The sequence below is a fragment of the Leptopilina boulardi genome, unplaced genomic scaffold, assembly GCF_019393585.1.
Source record: "Leptopilina boulardi isolate dan_hultmark-lab unplaced genomic scaffold, ZJU_Lbou_2.1 LbouV2_368, whole genome shotgun sequence".
In the NCBI taxonomy this organism is placed as follows: Eukaryota; Metazoa; Arthropoda; class Insecta; order Hymenoptera; family Figitidae; genus Leptopilina; species Leptopilina boulardi.
In genome coordinates this window covers 2,449,708-2,467,590 of record NW_026137938.1, presented here as the reverse complement: position 1 = coordinate 2,467,590, position 17,883 = coordinate 2,449,708, and the positions used below count along the sequence as shown (strand labels likewise).

The 17,883-nt window shown below is 25.4% G+C and overlaps 1 protein-coding gene across 1 annotated transcript in view; it reads left to right on the top strand.

Moving 5' to 3' along the window:
* The window catches only part of LOC127287340 (A-kinase anchor protein 200-like), a 97,113-nt gene that overhangs the window by 46,424 nt on the left and 32,806 nt on the right, over positions 1-17,883 (top strand). Inside the window, exon 3 of the mRNA XM_051314196.1 lies at positions 10,160-10,460. Within this exon, the coding sequence (XP_051170153.1) occupies positions 10,242-10,460 (219 nt within the window). The 5' untranslated portion in view covers positions 10,160-10,241. The remainder of the gene's footprint in view (positions 1-10,159; positions 10,461-17,883) is intronic.

Genomic DNA, 17,883 nt, shown 5'->3' with positions numbered 1-17,883 from the left:
TTGTCCCCATCCATCTCACCGAGTGTCTTGTTCTTTTATATACCGTATATTGCAATCTTAACTGCAAACATCCAACATATATATATTTCTTTAATGTTCTTTACTAATTCTCATCAATTTTTTTTTTATTTTTCTTATTGCGATAATATGGTCATTATTATTATTATATTTAATTATTTCCTTTATGGAAATAAATGTTTGAAATAGAAAAAAATTTTCCCTTTATTCAAGTTGGCGTTACGTAATAGATTAGCTTCCTTTTTTAGATGAAAAAAAAAAAAATTAAAACCTTAACTATTATTTTAGACATTAATCACTTGACACATGAGGTTTCTGTCTTACACTTTTCTCAAGTGCCTCAATGAGTAAACATTTCGTTTCCGTTTGTAATTTTCAATTATTTCCCTTTTCTTGAAACAATATACAACTTATTTGAAATCGCTATAGACGATGAATAAGTGTTCTGTGTCATATATAAATATATGTAGTGTTGAGATTGGTCGAAAAAGCGTCTGGTAAAAGAAAAATAAATTCATTTAAAAATTCACATGTCGATGATCTTTCGACATTTCCTAACCTCTTTAATGTTATATCTGTTTTGCTTGAACTCCCCGATATTATGTCAGAATCAAAAATTCGTTAAATAAGCAAATTTAAGGTATTTTTTTTTTTCTTAATTTTAAATTATATTTGAATTTTGTAATTAAGAAGTTTTATCACATCCTTCTTTTCATACACTGAGAAAAATATTCTATTGAATTAATAGAATTTCTGCCAAAGGTATAAAAATTATTGATTCAAAAGCATATGCTATAGAATCTATAATTTTTACAAATTTTATAGCATATGCTTTTGAATCAATAATTTTTATACCTTTGGCAGAAATGCTGTTGATTCAATAGCATATTTTTCTCAGTTTATATATATAGATGCAAGGATAAAATTATCAAATAGAGATAAATTTTAATGGTGGATCTTTTATGTAAAATTGCCTTTTCCTGGAAGGGAAAAAAAAAATTCATCATGCATGCGTAGAATTAGCGAATGTTTTTTTTTTTTCATAAAAACTCGTGCAATATACGCACGTGCGTATTTACCCAAGCATGCGGGATACACTCTTGATACGGGTAGCTGCTCGACATTCTCATAATTCTTATTTTCAAGTATAATACATACTTGAGGGCTTATAACGAATATATATGTGTATAATATGCTATTCATAGAAGACCGAAAATTTCCCGCGCTCATATATATATATATATATATATACACACCACCGGATACCCATTACGAATTATATAGTGATCGAAGGGTAGCGATCATGCTCTTGGAAATTTACTCGATCCGGAACTTGATATTAGAGTAATCGATGTTGACCGTATTTGAGAAATTGACGCTTCTCTTTTAATTGGACTCGTACTGGAAATCTATTGATTACACACGACTCTTTATTATATATATATATATATATATATATATATATATATATATATATATATATATATATATATATATATATATATACACTGAGAAAAAAATGCTATTGAATCAATAGCATTTCTGCCAAAAGGTATAAAAATTATTGATTCAAAAGCATATGCTATAGAATCTATAATTTTACAAATTTTGTAGCATATGCTTTTGAACTAATAATTTTTAATACCTTTGGCAAAATTGCTATTTATTTAATAGCATATTTTTCTCAGTGTACTTCAATAGAAAATAATTTATTTGATTTAAATAATCGGTTACACTCTAAATCTGAAACAGTGAAAATTTCACTGATTCAGATTAACTCTCTAAATCTGAATTAGTAAAAATCTTTACTAATTTAAATTAGTGACTTACTTTTTGCTTTAGAAATAGTTAAATGTTACTAATTGTTAATAAAAGTTACTAATAATTAGTAAAATTTTACTAATTCAGAAGCAAAAAGTGAGTCACTAATTCAAATTAGTAAACATTTTTACTAATTCAGATTTAGAGAGTAGAGTATCAATTATTTACCAATTTAAATTTTTGGTTCAATATTTGTAATGCAGTGTAAGAAAAGGAACCTTAAAAGCAAAAAATTTTAGGTTATGTTTGAAATTTTAAAGTAATTAATATTTTCCGGGATCACAAAAACCGAATCTGAAGTTCGTTTAACTCCATCACGTCAGGATTTTGAAGTAACCTCAAAAAAAAAAAAAAACACCAAAAATTTGACCCCAAATTTTTGAAGTCAATAAAAATTTATGTCTCAAAGTCTTATACTATGACTACTTTATGTTTTTTTTGGGGCGCTGAATGCGAATCTGAAGTTTATTTAACCCAATCACGTCAGGGTTTTGAAATATCTTCAAAAAAAAACCCCTAAATTTTGGTTTTTTTTTAAGGTTATGTCAAAACCCTGACATGATGGGATTAAATAGACTTCAGATTCGTATTTAGCGATCCCAAAAACATAAAGTAGTCATGCTAAGACATGGAGATATAAATTTTTCTTGATTTCAAAAATTTGGGGTCAAATTTTAGTGTTTTTTTTTGAGATTATTTCACAGAAAATTAAAAGGCATTAAAATAAGCTGCAACGCTTATTATTTTAATCCAATTTTGCTTATTTTAATACCAAAATGGATTAAAATAATAAGCGTTGCAGCTTATTTTAATGCCTTTTAATTTTCTGTGATCATAATCATAAACTCTAAATCTGAATCAGTGAAAATTTCACTGAATTCAAATCAGTGAAATTTTCACTGATTCAGATTTAGAGTGTACTTATTAGGAAATTATCCTGATATAATCTGTTTGAAAATAGAGTTCTTGAAATGATTTTGAAATTGTTACTTTAAACAATGTACAATAATTGTGAAAGGCAACGGTATATATTTTAAAAATAGTATATATGAGATAAATCCTGATAATGCGGAAAAAAAAAAAAAGTTTCTTTCATTTGCGACATGTTTGGTATAAATAATGAAGAGAGAAAAAAAAAATTGATCGTCTTTGCAATAACAACGTTTGTTAAGAATAATTGAAACGATTATCTCGTCGACATATATATATAATATGGTCGCGTCTCGCGAAGTTTAGTTTTTGCCTCTGAAACGGTCTCGTGACCTCTCAATGTTCTTATTAATCCGTTAAACGGATTTTAAAGAAGGAAACTCGTCGACATATACGATCTATTTATACATTGAGTCAACGATAATCATTTCGCGAGTAGTTGTTCGTGTCTGACGAGATCTAGGAATAATATAATACACACACACACGAGAGAGAGAGAGTGTAAAAGTCAATCGTGCGCCTGATGTGAATCACGAATTTCAGTATTTTCCTGCTCTTTTAACTTTCGTTTCATTCGCTCTGTTAATTTATAAATGACATTTTCTCACGTGGAAACAATTTTTTTTTTAATTTTTTTTTGTATAGTAAATTTACAAGTAACGATGGTATTTAACTTTTGTTCATTCTTTTTTTTGTTCGTGATATGTTAATATTGTAAATGCTTCTTTTTTCTCACATTTTTCCCTCCAATCAGAATTCTTATCTTTTGTGTTGTGCTGAAGTAAAATATTAACGCAATTTGTTATCAGTTGCAATTATGTTTCGAGACAGAGGAAAACAGTTCTTTAAAAAAAATCATAATTGACTAAAGAAAAAAAGAAATCATTCGAAAAAGATGTTTTTATTTTTATTAGACCAATTTGAATTATCTGATTTTAGTTTATTAGCTGTAATTTTGAATAACAATTTTCATAAAAATTTCCCTGTATCTAAGGATGCAGAGTTTATGTTTCGTATGTACCGAGACTATATATAGAATTCCTGACTAGAATATATTGCGTGACCTTCCCGTTAGTACCGGAAGTACATAGAAATCACAGGTGTTTAAAAAAAAAAATTGACAACACAAAGAGTCAGAATAAAAATGTGAATTGTTTTGTTTTCTTATACTTCTTGGAAAAATGTAGTTCTTTGTATCTCAGTTTGAAAATTTTTGCAATCATTGAAATCACGAAAGGCAAATTTTTGTTTTTACATTCTTGAGAAAGTATTATTTATTTTTCAAAAATTACCTATATTTGATTAAAATCAAAGATATTTGTTTTGAATCGCATTAAAATCATATTATCTTGTATAATCAAGATAAGTTATTTATCGAGTGCTTCTGTGTGTCTATAATCAATTCAGAAATTACACATTAGTGTCTGATTTATAAAGCGTAGAATCTGACACAATTATATCCAGGCGATAACAGTAATCTCAAGTGTCACTTACGTAGATTCTAGATTTATTTATCCGATAACGAGTGTTTTTTAAAAAGATAAAATCTTGTTTCTTTTTTTCAAATATCCGTAAAGTACTTTTTTAGCCTGTTTTGACAAGATATGGTCACGCGTGTTATTTTGAAATTTATGGTGCATTCACAATTTTGTGGTTCACAGAAAAAAAAAAAAAAAAAAAAGAGAAAAAACTCGACCCAGAAAGTTTAGGTCTCACAGTTTTCCTTAAAGTCTCAAATTGAGACCAAAAATTGCATCAAATCTTTGCAACGTTTTGATGCACATAAGTTATATCAAAAAGAGATCGTTTTGTGTATCATTTTTAGAAATGATACACGAAACGGTCTCATTTTTTGATGCAAAAAATTTAATCAATTTATATCAATCATGGCCGAATTGAATCGACTCAAAATTGAACGAATTTTTTTCAGATATTTTGGTAATAGTACAATTGCGGAGATCATTTCACTATTTAATTTGAATATGAAAAAAAAGAAAATCAATGACAATATGCAATTTGATAATTAAAAAGTGACAGCTTATAAACATAACCTAAAATGCATGAGAAAAAATTTGTCGATAAAATCAATATAGCCGAGCTTTTTAGAAGGTAGATGGCAGCACTCATCTATTTTCTTTCTTTAAATTTTTTCTGAATCGTTTTTATAAAAAGCAAAACTGCCATCTACCTTCTAAAAAGCTCGGCTATATTGATTTTATCGACAAATTTTTTCTCATGCATTTTAGGTTATGTTTATAAGCTGTCACTTTTTAATTATCGAATTGCACATTGTCTTTGATTTTCTGTTATTTTCATTTTCAAATTAAATAGTGAAATGGTCTCCGCAATTGTACTATTACCAAAATATCTGAAAAAAATTCCTTTAATTTTGAGTCGATTCAATTCGGCCATGATTGATATAAATTGATTCAATTTTTTGCATCAAAAAATGAGACCGTTTCGTGTATCATTTCTAAAAATGATAAACAAAACGATCTCTTTTTGATATAACTTATGTGCATCAAAACGTTGCAATAGAAAAAGAGACAACCAAGTTTACTGTGGCTAATTTTCTTCGTTTTGACAAAAGTGTGTGGGCTCGTTCAATTTATTACTTGATGCTCTGTCGAGGTCAAAGGCAAACAGGGGTGTGGTATATTGAGGACATTCTATTATAATTCTCCCAAATAACCTGGCCCCTTCAAATGCTTCTTTCTGTGCTAAAATTATTACCCCATAAACATTCTTCACTGCCACAACTATATATATATATATATATGTCAACAATTTATTAAATTAATTTCTCTCTATATCTATATACATTCAATTCTTAGGAATCCTCTTTTCGAAATTGGATTTTTTTTCCTAATTTAACAAACTTTAGATATAGAAAATTACCTTTAGAATTAAAGATTCAGAGGAATTGGTACACTGAGAAAAATATGCTATCACAGAAAATTAAAAGGCATTAAAATAAGCTGCAACGCTTATTATTTTAATCCAATTTTGCTTATTTTAATACCAAAATGGATTTAAATAAGCAAAATTGGATTAAAATAATAGCAGCTTATTTTAATGCCTTTTAATTTTCTGTGATTGAATCAATAGCATTTCTGCCAAAGGTATAAAAATTATTGATTCAAAAGCATATGCTATAAAATATTTTATTATAGCATATACTTTTGAATCAATATAATTTTTATACCTTTGGTAGAAATGCTATTGATTCAATAGCAGATTTTTCTCAATGTATTTAAAAAAAAACAATTCGAGAATATTGCACAAACATCGAAGAAAGGAAAGTGCAATGTTCGCTGAATAGCTATAGAGACAAATGCGACTATTCATTGCTACTAGCTGTCACTATACATATAGCTCTACTTGTAAAAAAGAGACATGGAATCGAAGGTGGAAACTAAAAACTAAAGTAAACTGAATGTTCGTAAACTTTCCTTTCTTCGTCTTCCTCTTTTGCTGACTTAAAAAAACGAAAAAAAGGAATATTGGATACGTAATCGAGTCGATCCAATCATTCTCGTGAATCTTTTCTTCGAGATAACCGATCAGTTTGCTTTCTCCAATGCAGATATTTTCCCTTCTAATGATCTCCACTGGATATAATTGATAAGAGGGGAATTAATTATCAGTATAATTAAACGTCTAATTTTTACACTCTAAATCTGAAGCAGTGAAAAATTTCACTGAATTCAAATCAGTGACTCAGTTTTCTTTAATTAACCAGTGGAATTTTACTGGGAGTTAGTAAAAACCACTGATTATCATTCCACTGGTTAATTAAAGATTTTCACTCATTTCAATTCAGTGAAATTTTCACTGATTCAGATTTAGAGGGTATTTTTTTTGTCTGTTGCAAAATCACTTGGAATCGATTTTGATTTACCAATATACTATTAATTTTAGAAATTAAAATTTACTAATTGAAATAAATCTTACAATTAGTTAAATCTGTTAAAGGTGAGTTAAATCTGCTAAATAGAATCCATTTTCAACTGCGACAATGTTAAGGTTCAATCAGTTAAAATTTTATTGTTAAAGTCATTAGATGTACTTGAACTTGATTCGATAATAAGTCGCATTTTAAACGCCTGTTCTATATGCAAAGATAGAGAGTATAAAGAGCGGAAAGGAAAGAGAAGAAAAAAAAAACAGTACATGAGTTGTAACGACCCACGCGAATCAGTGGTTTTACTAAGTTCTTCATATTAGTCATTATAAAACTATATTCTGCATTTGTTTCTCTAAAGAAAAAAATTCTAGAATTGACTCATTATGCAAAAGACTATAATGAGATAGTATTATTCCTTTCTTGATAGTTTTTTTTACATATCCTTTATCATGATGATGGTAATAATAGATATAATTAATATTTTTCAATTTTCTTAAAAGAAAATTTATTATATTATCAGTTTAAAAAAAAAATATACTATATTGAATCAACAGCATTTCTGCCAAAAGGTATAAAAATTACACTGGCACACAAAAAAAAAAGTTAACGTTCTGAGCATTTAATCAAACTATGCGACTACTTTATGTTTTCGGGGTCGCTAAAACCGAATCTGAAGTTCGTTTAACTCCATCATGTCAGGATTTTGAAATAACCTCAAAAAAACACCAAAATTTGACCCCAAATTTTTGAAATCAATAAAAATTTATATCTCCATGTCTTAGCATAACTACTTTATATTTTTGGGGTCGCTGAATGCAAATCTGAAGTTTATTTAACCCAATCACGTCAGGGTTTTGAAATATCTTCAAAAAAAAAACCCTAAATTTTGGTTTTTTTGAGGTTATGTCAAAACCCTGACATGATGGGATTAAATAGACTTCAGATTCGTATTTAGCGACCCCAAAAACATAAAGTAGTCATGCTAAGACATGGAGATATAAATTTTTCTCGATTTCAAAAATTTGGGGTTAAATTTTGGTGTTTTTTTGAGATTATTTAAAAATCCTGACGTGATTGGGTTAAATGATCTTCAAATTCGGTTTCAGCAACACCGAAAACATAAAGTAGTAATGGTCTGATCAAAAGCTTAGAAGATTAACTTTTTCACAGAAAATCACTGATTCAGATTTAGAGTTTATGATTGTAATAATAATAATAATATCGGAAAATATTAATCACTTTAAAATTTCAAACATAACCTAAAATTTTTTGCTTTTAAGGTCCCTTTTTTCGCACTGCATTACAAATATTGAACCGAATATTTATTGGTAAATAATTGATACTCTCACAGGAAATTAAAAGGCATTAAAATAAGCTGCAACGCTTATTATTTTAATCCAATTTTTCATTATTTTAATACCAAAATGGATTAAAATAAGCAAAATTAGATTAAAATAATAAGCGTTGCAGATTATTTTAATGCCTTTTAATTTTCTGTGAATTTTTGTGTGCCAGTGATAATTGTTATATCTTTGTCAGAAATGCTATTGATTCAATAGCATATTTTTTTTAGTGTATGAAGTAAAAAGTTAATATATCTCTTTTTGTGACATTTATGTCCAGATGTTTGTTTGCCTTGAGATTTTGTAGAGGTGGCAACAGAGGCGTTTGTCAGCTGTTGGAAGAATGATAAAGGCAACAATGCGTGTGGCTTGTTTGGTATTTAAATGCGTGTTAACATGTTACAAACGCCATTGTCATTAGTACTCCTCAAGTTCCAGACGCACAATGTCAGATAGAATTCTCAGGGATTTTCTGTCATCACCATATACATACTACAAAAGATCATAATTATATATATATGTGACGCTCCATGACAAAATGCACTTAAGCTCCCTAAAATTTTAGGTTATGTTTGGTGATACATTGTAAAAAAATCTTTTTGAAGATTGTACATTCACAATTTGTATTTGTGTTAAAATTTTGTAAAATTACTATATTCAATAAGGTTATGTTGCTACATTAAAAAAAAGCACTTTTACAATTTTCTGTAAATTTACTACTTTCAAAGTGGGTAATAGGTGACGGATACAACAACTAATTATGTTTCACCTATTACCCACTTTGAAAGTAGTAAATTTACGGAAATTTGTTAAAGGGTTTTTTTGTAATGTAGTATAACATAACCTAATTGAATATAGTAATTTTACAAATTTTAACACAAATACAAATTGTGAATGTACAATCTCCAAAAAGATTTTTTACAGTGTAGTTTTAACGAATGAAAACATAACCTAAAATTTTTTGGAAGCTTAGGTTTCTATTGCATTTGCTAAAATATAGTTAGCAATAGAGAAAAGATTTCTTTGATTTAAAGAAACTAGTTTCTTTGACTTGTTTTCTTTCATTCAAAATAAAATTTTTCGTTGAAACAAAAAAAGTTTCTTAATTTCAAAGAATTTCTTTGATTCAAAAAAAAAAATTTCTTTGAATGAAAGAAATTTGTTCATTAAATCAAAGAAATTCTAATATTGATATAGAGTCAAAGAAACATTTATTTGAATTAAATAACAAATTTCTTTGGAACTAAGATATTTTTTTTTTTTTAATCAAAGAAATCTTTTTTCTCGATGTACTAAGGAAACAAGAAGAAACAAAACCGTTTGTAATAATAGTTTCAATAATTGATAATTTAGAACAACAAATCCGTTAAATGGGAAAAATAAATGATTTCAGTAATTTAATATTTCCGTGGTGATTGGTATTATAATTAAATTATTCAATTGTTGGTATTTAGATTCAAAATTTGTCGATATTTGGCGCCATATTTGTATCGATAGTATCGACCGTTGTCGATACACGCCTAAGTTCACTTTGTTCGTCCGTGTCGAAGTTCAGACTGATGCATTTCCCTCGTGTTATTTTGTATCGAATTAAGTATTATTATTATTATTACGAGTGATTAAAAGTTTTGTGACATTAACCAAAGTGTTCTTAATAAATATAAGAATTAATTTGAGTCTGTTTTGTCATTATATTAATTGAGTAAAGTGTCAGTATCAGTTTCAAGCAGTAATTCCAATTTTGACAACATTTGATGGCTAGTGGAAAAAAAAAATTCAAATCTCTCATTTTTTCTCGCTGATGATATCAGCAAATCTCAACTTGTATTGCACTCATTAGCAATGTCACAGATAATTGACTCTACTTTTGAATTGTCATTCATGGTCGGAAATTTAATTTCCGATTGCTCTTTTGTAGGTTAAGTAATAATTCAAGATGAAATTCGTTTCTTCGAGGTGTTTTTTAATATCATGTCAAAGATATGCGATTGAAAAATTCATTTAAAAAAAAAACTATTTCTTTTTTGTGTTGCTTTTATTGTTTGAATATAATATTGTTTAAAATTATATCAAGCGATAAAATATCGAATTATTATAATTTTCTCATTTTTATTAAAATGAATTATTTTTTATTTTGCAGAAGAGGATCGTCAGGTGAAGCGATCAAATCAAATAAATAGAAGTAAATCACACAGAAAGGTAGTTTTATAAGGAACAAAAAGATGGGAGCGCGACAGAGCAAAAGGTCCGTTGACATAACGACAACGCCGAAAAAGGAGGGTTTACCTGCCGAAGGTAGCGTAGGTGATGCTGCAGCACCAGGTGATGGTAAATTGGAGAGGATCGAGGAGGCTGACACAAAACCAACCACCAATGGAATTGGTCCGCACACAGAAACTGTTGAGGAGAAAAATCAAGATGAAGCAACTGAGAAAGACAAGGTAAATTAATTTCATTTTCATTTGTAGATAATTTTTTTTTTTTTAATTTGGATAAAATTTAAAAAAAAAGAAAATAATTTTTGGGAGAATTTTTTGTGCTTAATTAATTTTTTTAAACGAAATCTCTTCGAGTTCTAGTTTGCCACGCAAATAAACATGAGTGGAACCAAAAATAACATTTTGGGGACATTGTCGGTCGCTGTTGAAACGTCAGTTATTCAATCCCAAGTATCGAGAACGTTGTATATATATTCGTTTCGACTTGGCATTCGTAAATAAAATAAAATACACTCCTGGAGGGTTTAACAAACGATATATTGTATGCGCAGAAGCGTGACAAACAACTAACTATTCCTGACCTAGGTGACGTTCGTTCACTTTAAAGGCAACAAACGTTCGACATGGATCGATGCTATAGAACTTGAATTTACATTTGCCAATGATTTGTTAACTTTTGAAAAATTCTTCTAATTTTCTCATTTCTTTTTTTAAATTCATTTCTCTCGTTCAAGAATTTTCTCCTCAATATTGTGATTTCGTTCTTCACGAAACGAATTTCTTTTTTTTTTTTTTTTAAAGCAGAGGAATAGATTTTAAATTCAAATGTCCAATTGAAAAGTTCTATGTAGAACTGAATGTATAAAAAGTCTTCATTTTTTCTCACTGTCGTCGTCTTGGAATATTTTGTCTTCTATTTTCTAAATCCCCCTCATTTGAATGGGGGAAAAAAAAAATTGAAAATTTCAATGAAAAATCTTATCGAGGTAATATTTTTTCGAAAAACACTTTTTTTTTTTTATAAAAAGTAAAAACAAATTTTCCAGTAAATGTTTTGTGATTAAATTGCTTGTAACTGTGTAACAAACAAGATCGTGTCATACTTTGTGATGAAACTAGATATTTCCTCGATTGAGCAATCCGAGCAACTGTCACGCACCAGATATTCCGACACGCGTGAGATTCTCTCCACTTTTCCTTTCATTTCCGTTTTGACAATCTCATAATTTATTGTTCTTTATTTTGAACACAGTTTTCATAATTTTTTCTTTTTTTTTTTTTGGTAATTGTAAGTATACAGGCCTCGGATTATACGACTTTTTTTCGACTTATTTTAATAAAATGCGACTTTTTCGACTTTTTTTTATTACATTTAAAAAAATTTTTTTTTATACAAAATGCAAAATCTTCTTTATTTCAATTATTGAACACATTTTGAACTAAAATTGTTTATTAAATTAATTATTTTTAATAATTTTAATGAAATTCATCAGAAATTCAATTATTTTAAACTATTTTTCAATTAAAATTTTTATGAAATTTGAAAATTGTTTATAGTTTAAAGAAAAAAATTAGCAAATTGAATTAGTGAAAATTTTTAATTCAAAATCACTTGAAATTTAATTATTTGCAAAAATTTCAATTATTTTTAATAATTTTTATAATATTCTTCGAAAATTCAATGATCTCAAAGCATTTTGCAATTAAAAAGATTTTTAAATACACTTTTTGTCTGTAATTTTTAATAAATTCTTCAATTATTTTACAAAATTTAAATTGAAATTGAATTATTTTCAAAAATTTTCAATTCAAAATCAACTAAAATTTAATTATTCTCAAAAATTTCAATTTCAAATTAATTATCAAAATTCTCAATTCAAAATCAACTAAAATTAAATTATTATCCAAAATTTCAATTGAAATTCAATTATACGACTTTTTTAATAAAATTCTTCAAAAATTCAATTATCTTAAACTATTTTTCAATTAAAATTTTTATGAAATTTAATAATTGTTTATAATTAAAAAAAAAAATTAGCAAATAAAATTATTGAATATTTTTTAATTCAAAATCACTTGAAATTTAATTATTTGCAAAAATTTCAATTATTTTTAATGATTTTTATAATATTCTTCGAAAATTCAATGATCTCAAAGCATTTTGCAATGAAAAAGATTTTTAAATACACTTTATGTCTGTAATTTTTAATAAATTCTTCAATTATTTTTTAAAATTTAAATTGAAATTGAATTATTTTCAAAAATTTTCAATTCAAAATCAACTAAAATTTAATTATTATCCAAAATTTCAATTGAAATTCAATTATACGACTTTTTTAATAAAATTCTTCAAAAATTCAATTATCATAAACTATTTTTCAATTAAAATTTTTATGAAATTTAATAATTGTTTATAATTTTTAAAAAAAATTATCAAATAAAATTACTAAAAAAATTTTAATTCAAAATCACTTGAAATTTAATTATTTGACAAAATTTAAATGATTTTTATAATATTCTTTGAAAATTCAAGTATCTGAAAGTATTTTTCAATTAAAAAGTTTTAAAATTATTGCATTTTTGTCTGCAATTTCTAATAAATTTTTTTTGGTGAAATCATCAAAAAATTTAAATTAAAAATCAATTGAAGTTGAATTAATTTCAAAAATCAAAATTTTAAATCTTTAAAAATTCAATTACTTTTTAAAAAATGTTATCTAAAATTATTTGATAAATTATTTTTAGTTCTGTATTGAAGATTTATTTAATTATTTATTTTAAACATAAACGATAATAATTTAATTATTGTTTGAAAATTAACAAAAATTATTTGTAATTTAATTATTTCTTAAACAACTTCAATTTTTTCAAAATTATTATTTAAAAATCTGTAAAACTTGATTAAGTATTACCTGAAATTTTGTTGACTATCAAAACTAAATACTATGATAAAATTTTAAATTCGAATAAATTGCTTAAATCAGATTTGAAAAAATTATAAAAATGGAATTTTAAGAATTTTTTTTTTTTTTTTTAAAAAAACTTGTCCTACTTAAATAAAATTTTGAAAATTCTTACAATTAGTTCGATTCTGAAATATTCGAAATAAATTTTCTTGACAATATTTATTATAGAATTATTCTCATTACAGGATTAATAAAATGAATTTAATATCTAATAACATTAGTTAAAGTAAAAATATTCATTAATCAATTAAACTTTGTTAAATTTAAAAAAATTGACTTTTTTTGGTATATGAATTGACTAAAACGGCTTTTTTTTGTGCCTTAAAGTTGATCCGAGGCCTGAGTATATGAAAAAGACGAATTTGCTTTATAAAAATTCGAGTCGTTGACAGTAAAAAAAGAAAGTTTTCTTTTTTTTTGTCATTTTCATTTTGAAAAAAAAAAATGTAAACTTCTTCTCATCTCGATATTTTTGCTTTTTTCCATCTCGTTTTTCATCACTTTGCTGAGTGTAATTTAGTTTCTTTTTACAACGCCCTTGGACTTGGTGGGATGTCATAAAAGCTCCATCTAGGTGTCTCGTTCGTTCCTCTGCTGCAGCCTCTTTAAAAATCAACCATCTTGTCCTCTCTTTACAGCACCTGTCTCAGTACATTGATCCCCACACTGAGAAAAGAAAAATTGTCCGTTATTTTTCAACCTTGCAATGATTTACGTTCTTTCGTTTCTTTCTCACTGTTTGAGAGATGAAATGACAAATAACGGAGACAGATTTTTTTTTTTTGTTCTGTTTGAGAAAAATCATAAAAAATTATTATATGAACAGTTTTTTTTTATTTTCTAAATTCTATAAAGAATTTTTTGAATTATTCAAATAAAAAAAGTTTATTTTAACTGAATTTAAAAAAAAATAGTGAATTTACGCGGTATTAGAAATTACTTTTGTGGTTTAAAAAAAGAATTTCATGATCATTCATTTGAAAAGTGAGTTATACTTGGGAGAAGAGTAAATTTTAATTCATTGAATTCTCTAGTACTTGAGGTACTAAAACTTGTGGTTGAATATTTTATTTATAGTCTTGAATTTTTTTTTAAGAAAACCGCAGTAGGTTGTCTACTCATAATAATGGAATAGAGAAAAGTTTTCGTTTTGATAAAAAATTTTGTTCGAAATAATTTCTATTTCACAATAAATCCAAATTTCTAATTTTGAGGAAGTTTAAAAATTCTTTGATTTCTAATAAAACTAAAAAAAATTTAATATAATTTTTATTTCATCACATTGCTAGTTAGAAAATAGTTATTTTTTTCAATTTCTTTTATCGTCAGTGAAGTGACCCTTGAAAAAAAAAAAAAAAATTTGTGAGCAGTAATGATGTGACGTCACAATTGCGGTATGTCTCAAGGTTGTACCCTTGACCTTGACCGTGAGACATATAGGTAGGTAGGTCGTCTTTCGTACAGGGTCAAAGTTTCGAAAGGCTGTGCACGTTGCACTTTACTATATACGCGTTATGGTTTATATTTACGTAAGTTCATTCACTTGTGAAAGATATAAGACAACGAATGGTGTAAATAAAGAAATTCATTTTTCTCAATAGAAAAAAAAAAATTTATTATCTTTTCGAGTTTTTGATTCACATGTCGTTTTATCATAAAAAATTGAATTTAGAAGAAAAAAGAGGATTTCAAATAAAAACTTGAATAAAATCATTTTGTGTGAGAGAAAAGTTGGTTCTAAATTTTCTAAAATTAAAGTTGGGAATTATCCCCCTTTTTTTCCATTCTTCTTTTTCAATTTTTTTTTTTTTTTTGGTCGTCTCTCTATCGACGAGAGTTTGGTAAAAAGGGGTGAGAGATGTACAATGCAGCCATTCTAAAAAATTGAATCCGGGGTGAGACACTCTGATTATCCGCACGAAGAGTGCTTTGAATAAAACGAGCATTTTTCAGTCATCTCTCTCTCTTTCTCTCTGTTGTCCATATAGACTTCTCGTGAACACTGTGCGTGACAAGGTCGACTCAAATTCCATGTTAAATGCCGGATGCGGTTTGAATCCTTTTTGGCTTCTCACGAGTTTGACTTGAAATTAATTCGACTGTAAAACTTTCTTTCAAATATGTTACATCTAACACTGCCACTTAAATATATAACTCTAATTTTCAAAAAGTCAAACAAAATCGGTTTTTTTTCAATTTCCATTATCAGGCCTCGGATTATACGACTTTTTTTCAAAAATACGACTTTTTTCGACTTATTTTTAATAAAATGCGACTATTTTGACTTTTTTTACATTTTTAAAAAAAAATTTTAGTATAAAATGCAAATCTTCTTCATATCTTCTTTATTTCAATTATTTAACAAATTTTTAACTAAAATTCTTTACTAAATTAATTATTTTTAATAATTATAAATGAAATTCATCACAAATTTAATTATTTCAAATTATTTTTCAAATTAAAATTTTTATGAAATTTAACAATTGTTTATAATTTAAAAAAAAATATCAAATAAAATTACCAAAAATTTTTAATTCAAATTCATAAATCAATTCAAAATCAAATAAAATTCAATTATTATCAAAAATTTCAATTTAAAATCAACTAAAATTAAATTAGTACCCAAAATTTCAATTCAAAATCAAAGAAAATTCAATTGTTTTCAAAATTTTCAATTCAAAATCTTTTAAAAATTCAATTATTTTCAAAATTTTCAAATTCAATTAAAATTAAATTATTACCCAAAATTTCAATTCAAAATCAAAGAAAATTCAATTATTTTCAAAATTTTCAATTCAAAATCTTTTAAAATTCAATAATTATCAAAAATTTCAATCCAAAATTAATTATTATCAAAATTTTCAATCAAAAATCAACTAAAATTGAATTATTATCCAAAATTTCAATTATAATTCAATTATTTTCAAAAATTTGAATTTAAAAGCTTCTAAAATTTAATTATTTCTAAAATTTTCCATCGAAACTTTTTTGAAATTTAACAATTTCAATTATAACTCTATGGAAATTAAATTATTTTTAACTATTTTTATAATATTCTTTAAAAATTTAACTATCTGAAACCATTTTTCAATGAAAAATGGTTTTCAAATTATTGTATTTTTGTTCGCAATTTCTAATAAATTTTTGTAGTGAAATCATCAAAAAATTTTAATTAAAAATCCCTTGAAGTTCAATTAATTTTAAAAATCTCAATTGTAAATCTTTGAAAATTCAATTACACGACTTTTTTAATAAAATTCTTTAAAAATTCAATTATCTTAAACTATTTTTTAATTAAAATTTTTATGAAATTTAATAATTGTTTATAATTAAAAAAAAAAAATTATCAAATAAAATTACTAAAAAAATTTTAATTCAAAATCACTTGAAATTTAATTATTTGAAAAAATTTTAATGATTTTTATTATATTCTTTGAAAATTCAATTATCTGAAAGTATTTTTCAATTAAAAAGTTTTCAAATTATTGAATTTTTGTCTGCAATTTCTAATAAATTTTTTTTGATGAAATCATCATAAAATTTTAATTAAAAATCAATTGAAGTTGAATTAATTTCAAAAATCAAAATTTTAAACCTTTAAAAATTTAATTACTTTTTAAAAAATGTTATCTAAAATTATTTAATAAATTATTTTTAGTTCTGTATTGAAGATTTATTTAATTATTTATTTCAAACATGAACGATAATAATTTAATTATTTTTTGAAAATTAACAAAAATTATTTGTAATTTAATTATTTCTTAAAATTTCAACTTCAATTTTTTTTAAATTATTATTTAAAAATCTGTAAAACTTGATTAAGTATTGCCTGAAATTTTTTTGACTATCAAAACTAAATACTATGATAAAATTTTAAATTCGAATAAATTGCTTAAATCAGATTTGAAAAAAATTATAAAAATGGAATTTTAAGAATTTTTTTTTTTAAGAAACTTTTTAAGAAACTTTTTAAGAAACTACTTAAATAAAATTTTGAAAATTTGTCTTACAATTAGTTCGATTTTAAAATATTCGAAATAAATTTTCTTGACAATATTCATTATAGAATTATTCTCATTACAGAATTAATAAAATAAATTTAATATCTAATAACATTAGTTATTTGAAGTAAAATATTCATTAATCAATTAAACTTTGTTAAATTTAAAAAAATTGACTTTTTTTGGTATATAAATCGACTAAAACGACTTTTTTTGTGCCTTTAAGTCGATCCGAGGCCTGCGATTATTTATAAATAAAATTTATTTCTTACAATAAATTAAAAAAAAAATATTTCATAAATTTTTATCTCAAAATGATAATTTATTTTTAGGTGGAATAGTGGGAGAGGAAATAAAAATTTATCACTGAATGAGCAATGAGAATAGTTATAGAATATGTGAATTCAATTCAAGTCGATAATACGAGACTGGAATGTGAGGCTCTTTTTTTTTAATGATGAAGAATGTGTTTACTATATATGGCAAATAGATAGAGAATGTTGTTGACGAAAGTTGTCATTTTTAACGAGTTGAATCTCGAAGATTTATTAAAACTTAATCAAACTTCTTTTATCGAGAAAAATTTCGATCATCACTTTATGAGCAATATTAAAGCTAAATAGAATTTATTGTACGGACCATTCATCTTACAATAATGTCTATTCTTATCGTACTTTA